The sequence below is a fragment of the Carya illinoinensis genome, chromosome 6 (genome assembly GCF_018687715.1).
Source record: "Carya illinoinensis cultivar Pawnee chromosome 6, C.illinoinensisPawnee_v1, whole genome shotgun sequence".
In the NCBI taxonomy this organism is placed as follows: Eukaryota; Viridiplantae; Streptophyta; class Magnoliopsida; order Fagales; family Juglandaceae; genus Carya; species Carya illinoinensis.
In genome coordinates, this window is record NC_056757.1 from 8,745,923 (window position 1) to 8,760,634 (window position 14,712).

Below are 14,712 nucleotides of genomic sequence, written 5' to 3' on the forward strand. Positions count from 1 at the left end.
TAAATGCAGTTCCTGCACAAGTAATGTCTACAGCTATACACAGTTTGACACATTACAAGAGAGAAGCTAAAATTAATGAGCAGTATAACGAGCCCCATAAAACTTGCCTTGAAATTCATCAAAGATTTACCAAAGCAAAATCAATAGATGCAGTCAACAACACTTATACGTCCCCCACCAGACAACAACTGCTCGTGAAGGTCTTTGTCATAAGTCCAGGCCACAAGCAAAGAGAGCTTAAAAAAGCACCCTGGTTCAACCTGCAATGCAATTGAACCCTTGGCATACCCACAACCATATCACGAACAAAACCAAGCACGCAAACAAGTCCAGCAACAACACAACCCAAATATGTTTTCTCCAAAGTTGTTTTGCCTTTTGCCTATCATTTGCGAAACCCTTTTGAACTGGCAACGAAAAATCCTTGTACACACCATTAACATCACGAGAGCCATCCACCTTATTCTGCAATGCATCGTCACCTAATTTAGCATGATCTCCATTCATCTTCTTCTTCTTCTTCTTCTTCAAGCTTTTGCATTGATTTGAGCCAAGCAGCGTTGTAATGGCCATCTTCATCCCTTTGACCGAGTCCAAGCTCGTATTCCGACTAACCTTGGGTTCAGTCCCGGGAGAAACATTCACCATACTCAAATTCAACGACGTCGTTGTTCCGCGAAATATGGAATCGCATTGTCTTTGAAGGCAAAGAGCGTTAATATTATCTAATCCTTTTAAAGCCCCGCCTTGGACAATCTCCTCGAAAGAGTCTTTTAGGTGATTTAGGAACCAAAGACCATCTGATTGTGCCAAATCCTCATCGAATACAGCAAAATACACAAACGGGTCTTGGATCAAGAACGTGTAGGTTCGGCTTCTAATGGTATGAAAGAACATGGAGTGGTGCGGTGGAGATTTCTCAATGCATTTTATAGCTAAAGGTTCAAGATCGGGTTCTCTGGTGAATCTGGCGAGAATCGTGGTCCCTTTGGCAATGCAGGTGTAGAGGATGAGGTTCGGATCGCAAACCATTTTAATGGGTACTCAAGGAATCAACTCAACGATTACTATCTGGTAAAATCGAAAGAAAGAATGGAATTTGGGAAATGGGATTGAATTAAATTCGGGTAAATTTGCATTGCAAAAATCTGATCTTCTTCTAAATGAGATTTTCCTGATCAATCAAAATTGAATTTGTTTCAGTGGACTCCAATTCTAGCGCAAAAGGAAAAATCCTGAATCTTCCTGTCTCAAAACGAATAGTAATCCTCTCTTTCTCTGTCTCGGCCAATTCTTTGGGGAGTCGTTGAAAAGAGGAGTTGGATCCATTGAAGGACACTGCTGAGGAAGGAAAAAGAAACAGAATAACTAACTGCCTATGTGGAATTGACCCCTTCCATTGCTTCCAAGTATCTCAACCTTAACCTATAATTCTAGGTTTGGTCCAATCTAACATTTATTCCTTTACGTGTATATATATATATATCTAACATTATAATATATATATATATATATATATTTATTAATATCTCGTTTTTTTCCTAACCAAGCATTTCTCAACTCTTTATTTTTTTTCTATATTTTTTTTTATGTCTCAACTCATGTTTATGATTTTTTTTTTTAATATTATCTATTGACATCAATATCTCTACCTTTCTTTTTATTAATTATCAATTTATATACATATAAAGCTAATCAAGAAATAGCACACCATAATTCATCAATACGGAAATATTCTGTTCCAGTATTTAAATAAAAAATATCCTATCCCAATATTAAACCAAAATGATCACCAAAACAGAATTTAAGATATTGTTGAAAACCGAAAAAAAGTTTAAGACTCTTCTGCGGGGAGAGTTATGAGGAGAGGGAAAATGAAATTTCTTATGCGTTGACTGTTGAGTATGAGCATGTAAAAACGAAACTGCAAATAGACTCTTTTTTTACCTCACAAGCCTTGTGAATGAGAATTCCAATTTGTGAGAATGTCATTAAACCGGGTATGTAAATAATGACGTATATAACTTATAAGTCTATTTAATATAAAGATATTTAATGATTAAACAAAACATAATAGGGAATAAACAAATTGCATATCAATCGAGATTTTTCTTTAAATGTCCTAAATACAATATATATATATATATATATTGTTCAATTAATTTTATTTTATTTTCTTTAACCAAATCAAATATGTTCTTTTCTTTTTATAGAATACAAAAAATTGTTACGCACTCCATTGATGTGATTGGCCAAATCAGTCATTTAATATTAAAAAAAAGTGATGCAACTAATCATATTAATGAAATATGCAAAAGTATATAAAAGTACCTGCACATAAAGTTTTTGTATTTTTATATATGGATAGTTAAACAAAAAAGTAACATTAATAATAACTATAATAAACTTTTGACAATTATTTTTCGAGTCTCCTCAAACTTTTCCCTCGAGATAAAAGGAAAGGTGGAGTATAATAGTTTGCTCTTACTCATCAGAGTAAGAGAGACAAGTCCCCTAGTTCTGGTTATAGAACTGAGTGGAGGAAGGATGATTTAGAAAGGAAATAGAAGCAACCAAAACTCTCAAACGAAGAGAATTTGGTGATATATTTGAAAACATAGCACAAGGGTGAGGTAATTAAGAAGGGGAAGTAGAGTTTGGTTGGGAAATTGTGTTCGGATAGGGTGATTGGAAGTGAAGTGGTTCGAGTTATGGCCAGAATTTAGAGATTGAGCTAACCCTTCTCTTTTCAAGAGATAGATTCAAATTTATTTGTCATAACTTTTGATAAAGCAACAGATTGAGAAAGAGTTCTAGTTGGGAAGCTATGGTTGTTTGATAATATGTTGTTCATCGTCAAGACATTCGATGGTCTAACCCCACCAAAGTTAATGACTTTTGATTTAGAAGTTTTATGGACCCAGCTTTATAATCTCCCCTTAATGTGTATGCTGAGTAAAATTAGAATGCAGATTATGAAGACAGTTGGTAAGGTTTATAAAATTAATGTAAAGGAAGATGGCATTGGATGGGGACATTACCTCAAAGTCAAGATTAAGATTAAGATTGAGATTGAGATTGGGAAAACCTATATCTAGGAGAAGAACAATTAATTTGTGGGGAATTGAGCTATGGGTACCACTACAATATGAAAAACTTCCCAGATTTTTTTCAAGTGCGGACAGCTAGTCCATGGGAAAGAAGGTTGTAGCAACTCATCTTCAAAGGATCTATAGAATACTACAAGAAAGATTCAATTTGGGGCATAGTTACTTGCTGAAAACTTTCATAAAAAGATGAACTTTCAATGCAAAGAAAAATAAGAGCCATCCACAGAGGGTGGTGGGGATTCACATCGGGATAAATTAAGGTGTGGTGTGGAGTCAACTAAACCCACGACGATGGGTGGTGGAATAGAGAGTGGAGAGTCCATTATAAGGAGAATAACCGACGACAAAAGTGATAATATTTCAAAAATGTGTTTTGTTGGTGTTACTTTTTTGGAAGATATGATGCTTTCAAATTTTAAAAGTAATGATCAGGCAAGTAACATTGAGGTAATGATTAGTGAAGAAACGAGTGAAAACTATCTAAATTTGAAAATGTGTAGGCATCAAGTGGAGGTAGCTATGGGGAGGCAAGTGTGGGGAAGGCTAGTGTTTTAGGGCCAAGAGCCAAGAGGAAGGGGGAATAATTCAAAAGCCTATTAGGCAGATGGAAGGAAAGTCCATTAATCCAAACAACTGGGCATTCTCCCTACAAGGGCGGGATAGCGGGGTGCAGACTCTTGCTGCCCACCCCTACTTTTCAATTTGAAAATATTTCTTTTTTAGCTTGAAAAGAATTTGGGTCGGATGAACCGTTCAAAATTTGAGGGTATTATCCCCATATCAATATCCCACTCATGGGAGAAATAGTCACTATTTAGGTTGAAAGGTTCTTTGCGGTAAATTTCTTTAGTCAAAGAATCATATTGACGGATCCTCACATAAACAGTCGAATCACTCCTTACAAGGAGTTATATCCCAAGCATTTCGTTTTTTAAAAGAGTAGTGATTTGATCATTCCTTAAATAGCCAAACTTCATGCAATCTCTTTAAAAGAAAAAAGACCTCACCCTAAAAAAGTATTAAAAAAAAGCTATTTTTATAAGCGAAATTCACTTTTTTACAAAGGGCGTGCACAAGACTTACACATTTGAAACTTATACCAGAATATTAATGGATACAGTCATGAGTTATGCAAGTACTGTAAACTTTTTTTGAAAGGGAGTACAACCTACCTATAAAAAATTAATTTTTTCATATGAATCTTATATTTACTCACTCTTTTCAAGAAAAGTATACGGCCATTGCACACTATATAACTGCAAATATCATTTCTTATTATAGAATATCAAACTTGAACCTTGGATGCCTCTGTGTAAGGCCTTTGACACATTATCACTGATCGCCACAGAGAATCCTCCCTCCGCAATACCCCCGAGCTGCAGATGATCCACCCTGCAGAGGGCACTACAGTATTTATTGAAATTTTGACATTGTCTAAACAATTGATTAGGGGAACATAAATATTATAGGCCCTACCCTTCTTCAAATATTTCTACAAAATCCCTTTCCTTTTCCAAATAGAAAACCACAATAGATGTCTTTCACAGATAGACATCAATAACCTATCTTCCAAAAAACCGCACTTCCATAACCAAAAAATGGAACTCACTTACTCGGCTCACCTTTGATTATAGATTCTCTGGAAAGAAGGAAACCGGTTCGATCTTCTATAACTTCTGGACAGAAACCAAGCTAAAACTCTCAAGAACACAAAAGCCTTCAAGATAAAACATCCATCCATCTTATACTAACTATGTAGAAGAATTGAGTGCAATTTTAATACAAGTACGACCTTCTCAACAAAAAGCATGACCAAAATATATATACCACCTTTAAGTGGGAATGGAAAAAGAACGTTTCGCACGTGTAGTTTCCACGCTGGTATGACAATGAATTGCTCTGATGTAAGACTGAACTAAGGAAAAAGCTGGAGGTTTGTTTGTTTCTTCTTTTTTCTGGCACCCTTCTTAGTTCTTTCTGCTCTTTTAATTTGACCTGACATAAGGTGGATCGATAAATGCCCATTCAAACACCTGTTCATATTGAATGGCTGCATTTTCCCATGTGCAGTCCCTCTGCATCCCTCTTCTCATCAATCCCTCCCAAGAAGGCTTGTGCTCTCTATAAGTCCGAACAGCAGTTTTTAAAGCCTGCAGATAATCATCCAGTGGAAGTAAAAAGGCTGGTGAGTAAACACCCCCACCTGCAATGTCCACACACAAGCACATACTAACTATAAAGGAAGTAAGAAAAAATAAACAATCGATTAGCTTACTGCCAACATGCTCTCTTTTGTCAGAGGAGAGAAAGTCCATCTGCAACACATACCATGATGACATCATAATTTCGCTTTAGTTTCTATAAAAGCAAATCATTATTCATGAAAAACTCATAATGAACATTATTGATAACAAAATCATAATGAGATCCAGCGGAGCTGATCATCATCCAGAAAATGTTGTAGTAATACACTTAAGGTAGTGAAATACTTACCACAAAAAGTGGTGAAAAGTTAAGTCCACCAAAATGAAAAGCTAACCAACATAATCGATAAAGAAGGTTATCATAGAAGTCAGGTTGCTATGTCATAAGGCACAATCACAGCATCTTTGATAGTGTAAATCGGCATATATGGGTCACAGTGGTGAGTGGTGAATTGTACAATCTTTTCACACACACTCACCCTTGGAATTAGGAATGAATCACCACCTTTCTGGTCGTTTGTTTGATTTTTTTCTGTCCATGTTAGAATTGAACTAGAAATGCATGACTTGATTCTGACCAATAGTTGCAGCCATCTGCAAGATTTATATATGTTCCAATTGCCCAGTTTTTTTTTATAAACAAAACAGTACCAAACAACCAATCCTCAGCTTATTGAATACAACAAAAATAAATAAATAAATATTTCAACTAGTAACTTGCTTCAAGGATGCAGACTTCATGTTATACAGGATAAAGTGCCCAAGACCCATCGGTGTGCTGGTGTCCCGTGATATATCTCGTGAAGTCTGAGTGTGAAGTTGAGATATTCTACATTTCCTATTTCTCTCATTGTCAAAAAAAAAAAAAAAAAAATCATACAGCCAAGAGCTCAAAAGAGGCATACATACCCTGTACCTTCACCTTTGCCTTCCTGAGCATATGGATTGAAATTTTTTACAGTATCCTGAGACAAATAGAAGAGAAGGATTGAGTAGAAATAATCCATATAAAAAACAACTGCAATTAATTTCTTGGTTGTTTAGACTTACTCTGAGTCCCCCAGTGTCATGAACAACAGGCACAGTTCCATATCTCATTGCATACAATTGATTTAGCCCACAGGGCTCAAACCTCGAGGGCATCAACAGTATGTCACAGCTGATCATTCCAAAACCACAGTGAGTTGGTGACATCATTTCTTGAAGGAACATATAAACCATGAAAAAGAAATTCTGAAATACCCTGCAGTTATCTTATGAGAAATCGGGACACTAAATCCAACCCAACCCCGAAATTTTTCTTTATAAGCTAACTCTGTTGCTCTCATCCAATCTTCAAACATCGGATCCCCAGAGCCAAGCATAATCTGAAGCATATAGAAAGCAGGAGCAATGTAAAGGGAGCATGACTTCAACATGTAGACAATTATTTGAAAATCTTCACCAAAGATTCCCTTACAAATTGTACATCGTCTTCCATTATCTCTGGAATTGCCAACCGGATCAAGTCGATGCCTTTCTGGTAGTCCAGTCTCCCAATAAACCCAATCTACAAAGTTCAATACAAACAAATAAGAGGGATAATAGAAGTTATGCTATGAAGACTGAGTCTAAGCAGACGTAAACATATTACCAATGGGCAATCAGGCCTAATGGGAAGACCCAGTTCTTTCTGTAAAGCAGTCTTGCATTGAACCTGCACTTTAAATATAGTTGAGGCAAGAGAACTATGCTTTTATGCACTGCCTAACATAAAGCAAAATACTTGGATACCTTCTCAGAAATATTTTCAACAGAATAATGGTAAGGGATATGCTCGTCTGAAGATGGGTCCCATTCAGCAACATCAATCCCATTTGTGATCCCTGGTTAGTGTGTAACATTAATTAGTTTGGAAAGTTAATAACCAAATTAAATAAATGGGATGTTACGTTCTTCTAATCATCAAATTTTTTTTTTTTTTTCTATTAGCTGACACATTCATGTATATAAGAGAGAAATGATTAAATTGGAAAATCCCTTCAACAAAGTTGCGGTGAGACTTAAAACAACGTTCACATTTTTTCAGGGTTATGTGATAGACTGATTAGAAAATAGCTAACAAGTAACTAAGGGAACTCCATATTATGAGAAAGGTGATTTGTCACAACTGGTTTCAACCATGTTGCTTCATTCATCAGAGTACATCACTCTTTCAATATGAATGTTACATATCAAATATATTATTTACTTGCTATACCTCAATAAATGGTTACTTCCTAGATGTAGCAGACTCAAAACTTAGTTCGATATATTTACCTATATTCAAAGCTTACACAAGGGAAAAGAAATCTATTATAAAGATTATTTATCATATTATTCAATCTGCTGAAGAATTAATGTTTTAGTATTATTGATTGCTTGAGAAGGAAGATCTTGGTTATCAATGAGAAAGTATTGTATTAGAATTCAAAATTACCGTCAACTGTAATACATGACTTTGGAACAATAGCACAAATTAAGTTGTAATTAGACCCTTCACTAGAGCAATATTAACTACCATTCCAGAGGATAAAGATAAGTTAAGTTGATAACTATTGGAATTGATCGAAAAGAAAACATGATGCCCAAAGATTTGAAATGTCATTCTAGATTCTAAAACTGAGTGTCTAAGAAAACAACTATTCCCCACATTTACAAAAATAGCCCAGCATTTACAAAGGATGACATGAAGATAACTAGTCCACACATACCATTAATAACACTCTTTCGATCACTTAGCAACTCATGTAGACCATATCCACCTTCAACCGTTGTTATTTCCCAGGAATAGCCCTGCAATTAGAAGGTGTTGTTTTAACAGGAAAAGTACCATAGCATGATGAGATATGATGCATTTCTCTAAGAGAAACATTGTTATTATAGCACCATCAATAAGAAAACACACCGATCTAAATGCTATTCGATCTTCCTTTTTGTCTTAAATTATCTCCAACATAGGGTCCAATAAAATATAGTTTTTAACCCTAAATCCCCAAATATCTATTAAAAGCTCATACATGGATCATTATTTACTGATCACCCCACAAATTTCAGATATATCAGGAGATGCCTTGCAAGATAAGTATGCTGTGTAGCGTTTATAACCTGGCTAACAGTCAGTAAACGATCAGCTGTCACAACTGCACCCTTCAGAAGATTGACTGCTTGACCTGGGTCAAGAGCATGTGTCCTTGCCCATGTTGGAAATACCCATTCCAGGGCTCCATACCACTCTGGAGGAAGTCCCAAATTCTTGTATGTTTCTGCGGATTCCACTCCCTTGTATATGAAGCACAATTAGTTTACAATAGTGTTGATTGTAAGAGACAAAGGACATATTTACAAGAAATAAGACATCCCTTATCAATATTAATCTGTAAGTAATGATTGAATTGCTTATCACCTCTTCAAGGTGCATGCCCTTCTAGAAGGAACAATCAAATTTGGAAAGATTTCGTGTATTAATATTCGTTACAGATTCAAAAGCAACAATATTACACCCCATCAAGAGTGAATTAGTCAACATATAGAAATCTTTGGGATATCCTAAGGGTGTTCCAGAATGTAACATGATAAAGCTTCCATGTGCTCAGAGCAAGCACTTTCATCCCAATAACAAAGTTTAATCTCAGAAGTTCATTTTCATCCCAACACAAGGACTAGAAGTTTTCTTACAAAAAAAATACAAGCATTATTATTATTATTATTGAATCCAGGAAAAAAGCGTCTACCTGATGTGAAAGGTTGTGGATTACAAGAATACTGCGAGCATCTTTATAGACTCCATATGGACGATACTTGGCTGCCAATAACCTGCATTATATTATTTCAAGCGATCAATCAATTCCATAGCAACTTACACCTCAATAAAGCATAACCTGTGAAAAGGAAATGAAAAAATAATAACCTATCCAAATCATCAGCATATGGCAGGTGGAAACTGCTAACATATGGTCCTAATAGGATGCATATGTCTGCATTAAACCTGTGTTTCTCCTTCCCACTATCCCATACATTATAATTACTTGTCCTCTACCAACTGCCTCCCACACAGCAAGGTATCAGGTTCTCCTATTTCTCAAAAGAATGTGTCGGCTTTTCTACTTAAAAGGGCTTAAAAAATGGTAGACTAATCAATAAAGCGATAAAATAAAGCTGCAAATAAATAAACAGAAGAATCTAAATCCTAGAAGATTAAAAATTATACAAGTATAAGAACATCATTAGCCCATTCCTACTAGTCAGCAAATAGGAAAATGGGGCAAATAAAAAAGTAAACAATCAGCAAAACATATGCAGCAATTGGCAAAGACCACTTACACTGGCACAAGGCTTGCATGCCAATCATTGGCAAGGAACAGACATTTCTCGCCATAAGTGAACCCTCCCAATGGAAGCACTAGTGGAGCTTCACATGCTGCATGGCAAAGTAAAGTGAACCGAAACTGTAAACCAAATAAGAAAATATTTTGTCATTATTTGTAGACAAAGTATATAACTGTATCAATCTAACCTCATAACTAGAGCAAGGGTAAAATCTACTAACACCTCCTGTGCTTTGATGGTGTTTTATTGATATCCATTAGGTTCCTAATTTTGAAATCACAATCTTTACAGCACTTTTATTCTATTCAACTCCTTCCCACGTGCATGCAAGCGATTTATTGAGCAATTACACCATGTCATATGGACAATAAATTTCAGATTTTCTTTCACATCATTTTAGAAAAATTACTGCAATAAACAAAGTAATGCTTATAATCAAAAGGGGAAAAATAAGAAGAAAAACAAATTCAGATTTTCTTTTGCATCATTTGGATTATTAATATCATAAAAAAAAAAAAAAAGTTGCCCTTGTCATATAGAGGGGGGAAAAGAAGAACAACAAGGCACTGGATCATCCTCCACGTCCAATTGGAGTGAGTGTCAGGAAGTCGGGGCTAGATATCACCGAGTTGATGATATAGGATATTGTTAAGTTGTCAGTGGACATGATGTGGGGCTTGAAGCAAGAGGATGACTGGAGGAGGTGGACAAGGTGGAGACAGAAAATTTCCTAGTGGGGCAGCTTCCTCAGGTTAAAGAGAGAACCAACATGGGATCCAACAAGAAAGATACAAATCTGCTTACTGGCTAATCCATCTTAGTTCATCTTGTTCCCTAGTTGCAGAACCATAAGACAAAAAAACTGACATCAGAAACCATCTCAGTACCTTCGACAAACCAAAGTTCAGGATAAAATATTGATTTTATAAAGAAACTCACTAAACTGTCCCTTAGCTTCTAATAAGAAGCCACTAGTCAAAATGAGCCAAAAGTCTCATGTTCTCCATAAAGAACCAGCAGTGTGGTCCTTCTTCAACCTCTACAGTCCCACCCAAACTCTCTACAGATTACCTACCTCCTCTAGTCCTCCCCACACCCCAAGTCATGCATCATCTCTTCCATCCCCCTCCACTACCAACTCAATGATATCTGGCCTCTACTCTTCAACTCCACTCACTCCCTCTTGGATAGGAAGGATGTCCTAAAAACTCTATTTTTCTTCTTTTTTAAATCTATTTTGCATATTACAATAACCTTTTTAATAATGATGATGATGATAATTACAAAAATAACAATGACTATGATAATAGAATGATCTTAAGAAAAGTTTAAAATTTATTACCCACGTGGCATGATATAATTAGTCAAGAAATCACACGCATGAGGGAAGGAATTGATTCTCATATTAAGCACCATAGATGTATGATTTGAAAAATTCAAAAACCAAGGGATTTTGATACAACGCCATCAAAACCACTCAGGGTTCTAATGCATTTTAACCTAATAGAAAATATACCTGATTATCTCCGAAAGCACCACGAGTATCCCCATATAGAGTTCCAGGTCTATGGTATGAGGGGTGGTCAACAAATACCTAAAAGGACAAGGGAAAGAGATCTTTAATATCATAAACATGGTCTAAGGATCAAGTAATACTGACAAATGAATAAGAGTTAATAGTCTCGTATAACAAATAAGGCACTTCTTTAGTTCACGCATGTGGATGATTCAAACACCTCAGAGCTTAATATATAAACCAGAAGCTTATAGAATTCATACCCAATCAACAGCATCCCTATACTCATGGAAGAAGTCAACTTCTTGCACCCCTCCAAAGCAATATAACTTAATCCGGCGCTTCAAATCAACAGCACTAGCAAAGTTCTTATCTGCAGTAGAACCATTCAGATATCTAGGAGAGACAACCATAACACGGTGTCCGCGAGCTGCTAATGCTATAGGCAAAGAACCACAAACATCTCCCAAGCCCCCAGTCTTTGAATATGGTGCCGCTTCAGCAGTAACTAAAACAATATTGTAGGTTACTCTTGCCCGGGCCTTCCCTTCTCCTTCTATCTCCTCAGCTTCTTCCAAGCTATTAATATTTATGTCTTTGACGGAGTTGACTTCATTGACTTCAACTTCACCTGCAGTTAAGGAATATAAGATTTGCAGTAAGCTTTTATCCATCTGGACAATCAGATTGATTCAAAGTTGAGGAATATAGGATAGGGAGTTATCTAAAATTCACACTTCAATATACAGCATTAAAATTAAATTAATATTATAATTCTTGAGAGGCCCATGAAAATAGCAAAATAAGCACAACAATCACCAAGGACGGTCAAAAATGGGTTCATATAAAGTATGCATTACTTTGATAATAAAAAACAAAAGAATGAATGAATTAATTTAATCTAGGATTGCTTATCACCATCATCACATCTTCCAAGATTAACCGTTATTATCTTCCATGAGGCTGCATATGTTTTGACATAAAGTGGGGAAGAAAATGATTTTTGTCAAAACCATTTTAGGGAAAATCACTTATTTTCCATTGTTTGGTGAACCCATATTTCCCATTGTTTGGCGGTTGGGAGGGGGAGAAGAGAGCTTCTGAGGAAAATCCTTACACTTCTCAGAGGCATAAACCATTTAACGCCCCCACACTCCTAAATTTTCAATTGACCAAGTATAATCTTTTCCTTTGACCCATATTACCACCAAACACATAAAAACCAACTCTTTCAGCCGAAAGAAACAAAGCCTTATGGGAAACATTTTTACTTGTGCAATAATTAATTAAAGATTTTGGTATGATAACATGAAGGGAGGTAGTAAAATACAATTAGAGTAACGCTAGATACAATCATGGGTTGTGAATGCGCCATGCACTCTAGAAAAAAGGTGGGGTCCACCATTAAAAAATTATTTTTTTCATGTGGGTCCCATAGTTACTCACATTTTTCAAAAGAAGTATACAACGCTTGCACACTTTATGACTGTAAATATCATTTACTCATACAATTAAAGGTGAAATTTTCCATAATTATACTAGGTCATATATTAGGCAACTTATAGTCAAAACAATACTCCAGCATTTACTTTTGAACCAGATATGGAGACAGATTTACTAAGGTGGTGTTACTAAGGTGGATACCACATTGATTTGGAAGTATATTAATCACGGGTTCATATGGACCTGGAAAGGCCAAAAGTAGAGCCACCCCAGGAAAATTCAATAGTCAGTGAACAATCTGAGCTTCAGACGACATGTAGCCCGAGCGTTGAATCAAGCACTTTATATTCAAGTATAAGTTTAAGTCTAAATTTTTGTCAAGACCCTTCAATTAAATACCAGCCTCTTGTAAACATTCTAGCCCTCAGAATTAGTTTAAAATTTTCTCCTAATTGGTCGCCACCTCAATATCTCTTTCCCATATGGCCAGGATCTTCTCAAAGTGCTAAACTTTGGCATGCAACAAAAATCTTCAAGTACAAAGTGTTTATAAGAGATTCCGATCAGGGATCAACATCTCCTATCATGTTATACGTTGAGAGAGAGAGAGAGCTGGTAAGATTCTCCAAGTTGCTTGCTTCGTCTAATAAGCGCCAAGATTGAATTACATGTGTAGGTATTAGCATCATTATTAAATTAGTCAATCTGCTATATACTTTTAATAAGTTTATGATCTCAAACACAAAACAATAACCAAAAAAATTAAAGAAGAAGAAAAAGAAAAAGGTAATGGTTAAAAACCCTTTAATTATACAGGTCTCCTATTAATCTTACACCATCTATTAATTAATTAATTAGAATTGTCCTTTGGGTAAATGTTAAAAAATTAGAAATGGTTAAAAACTTAAACGCACCTTAAAAATAAGCCTATATTCTCTGTGTTATTATAACGTGTTATTGATAATCATCAAACGATCGATGAAAATACTTAAAAATCATAGAAGTTGAAAACTGATCCATAATTGATAATAAGCACGGATTCCAAAATGAAAAACTATGACAGCTGTAAATATAGTATTCCACAAGATATAATGATATATGCGGTATACCGGATTGAGGAATCAAGTGAAACTCGATAACAGAGCCAGAGCCATCCCTCTCTGTGCCCAGTATGAGACCCTTTTCCTGTTTTTCCTCTTCGACAGCATCTTGCGAACCACCAATCCCACTACCAGAAATTGATGCTCCAAGCCTCAAACACCCACGTCTACTTCTTCTGCTCCACAAAGGAGCAAAACCCACTTGCCCAATCACTCTGAATTTATTAAGTTTAGCTTGTAATGGAATTGAGAACGATTTGCATGAAGAAACTTTGGTGGTCATCTGAACAGGCTCCATGAAGGAGTGAGAGCAACAAGTCCAAGAGAGTACGAAAGGAATCTTCAATGGCATTAGAAAAAGGAAAGAAAATCTAGCAAACGCAGAGAGAGAGAGAGAGAGATATGTGATAAAAGAAGACAAAAGAACAAAGTACCCATACAACTGTTGAGATAGAGCACAGAGAGAGAGACTCTGTATGTGTGCGCGCGCACTGTGTTGTTTGCGAAATCAGATCCAGAAACCGCGAAAATAGGCAATAAATCCTCGGTGAATATTTCCTCGGTCCGTAAGAAACGCAATCACCAAACAAATATCGCCACGTCACCGTTATCAGCGAAATATGGCTGTTTTGTGTGACGTGGCAAAATCAGAACCGTGTTCGTATGATGTTAAAGGTTCGTTGTTTGATAGTCGAAGCTGGGACTAATTTCCATTTCCGTGTTAGACCCGTCGGCACTCTGTCATCGCGCCACGTGTCAAAGTTTTAGCGAACATTTTGCCTTTGCCGAGGAGAGATCACACAATCACATGATACCGGGGGTGTCCGACTTTTTCAATTATGAAGTTAACGAATTTGACAAAATTATATTATTCTTATCAATTATTTTATAAAATTATTCCTCATTTAAAATATAATTGACTAGAATTTCCACTTATATATATTTCTCTCTGTGTTACAATGAGACAAGGCCTCTCTTTTATACAACAATAT

At 35.9% G+C, this 14,712-nt stretch overlaps 2 protein-coding genes across 6 annotated transcripts; both read right to left on the reverse strand.

The window, feature by feature from the left end:
• Positions 1–1,437, reverse strand: LOC122313986 (phytolongin Phyl2.2-like). Its single transcript, XM_043129347.1, has one exon. The coding sequence runs from the start codon at positions 1,030–1,032 to the stop codon at positions 256–258; it is 777 nt and encodes a 258-aa protein (XP_042985281.1). The 5' UTR covers positions 1,033–1,437; the 3' UTR covers positions 1–255.
• Positions 1,438–4,127: 2,690 nt separating this feature from the next.
• Positions 4,128–14,239, reverse strand: LOC122313445 (soluble starch synthase 1, chloroplastic/amyloplastic). Of its 5 annotated transcripts, none has more exons than XR_006243403.1 (17): positions 13,730–14,239; positions 11,441–11,808; positions 11,178–11,255; positions 9,656–9,780; positions 9,067–9,148; positions 8,441–8,614; positions 8,047–8,128; positions 7,088–7,179; positions 6,948–7,010; positions 6,774–6,863; positions 6,557–6,681; positions 6,365–6,473; positions 6,224–6,279; positions 5,386–5,425; positions 4,941–5,260; positions 4,733–4,786; positions 4,128–4,486 (listed from the first exon to the last, which is right to left on the reverse strand). XR_006243403.1 is itself a non-coding variant. In XM_043128459.1 (15 exons), exons 1-15 carry the CDS (start codon positions 14,070–14,072, stop codon positions 5,096–5,098), a joined length of 1,992 nt encoding a protein of 663 aa, XP_042984393.1. In that variant the 5' UTR covers positions 14,073–14,239; the 3' UTR covers positions 4,756–5,095. The 5 variants fall into 5 exon arrangements, 1 of the variants encoding a protein (XP_042984393.1); XR_006243401.1 differs by having other exon boundaries at positions 4,128–4,502; XR_006243402.1 differs by having other exon boundaries at positions 4,733–4,827.
• Between the last annotated feature and the right edge of the window lie 473 nt (positions 14,240–14,712).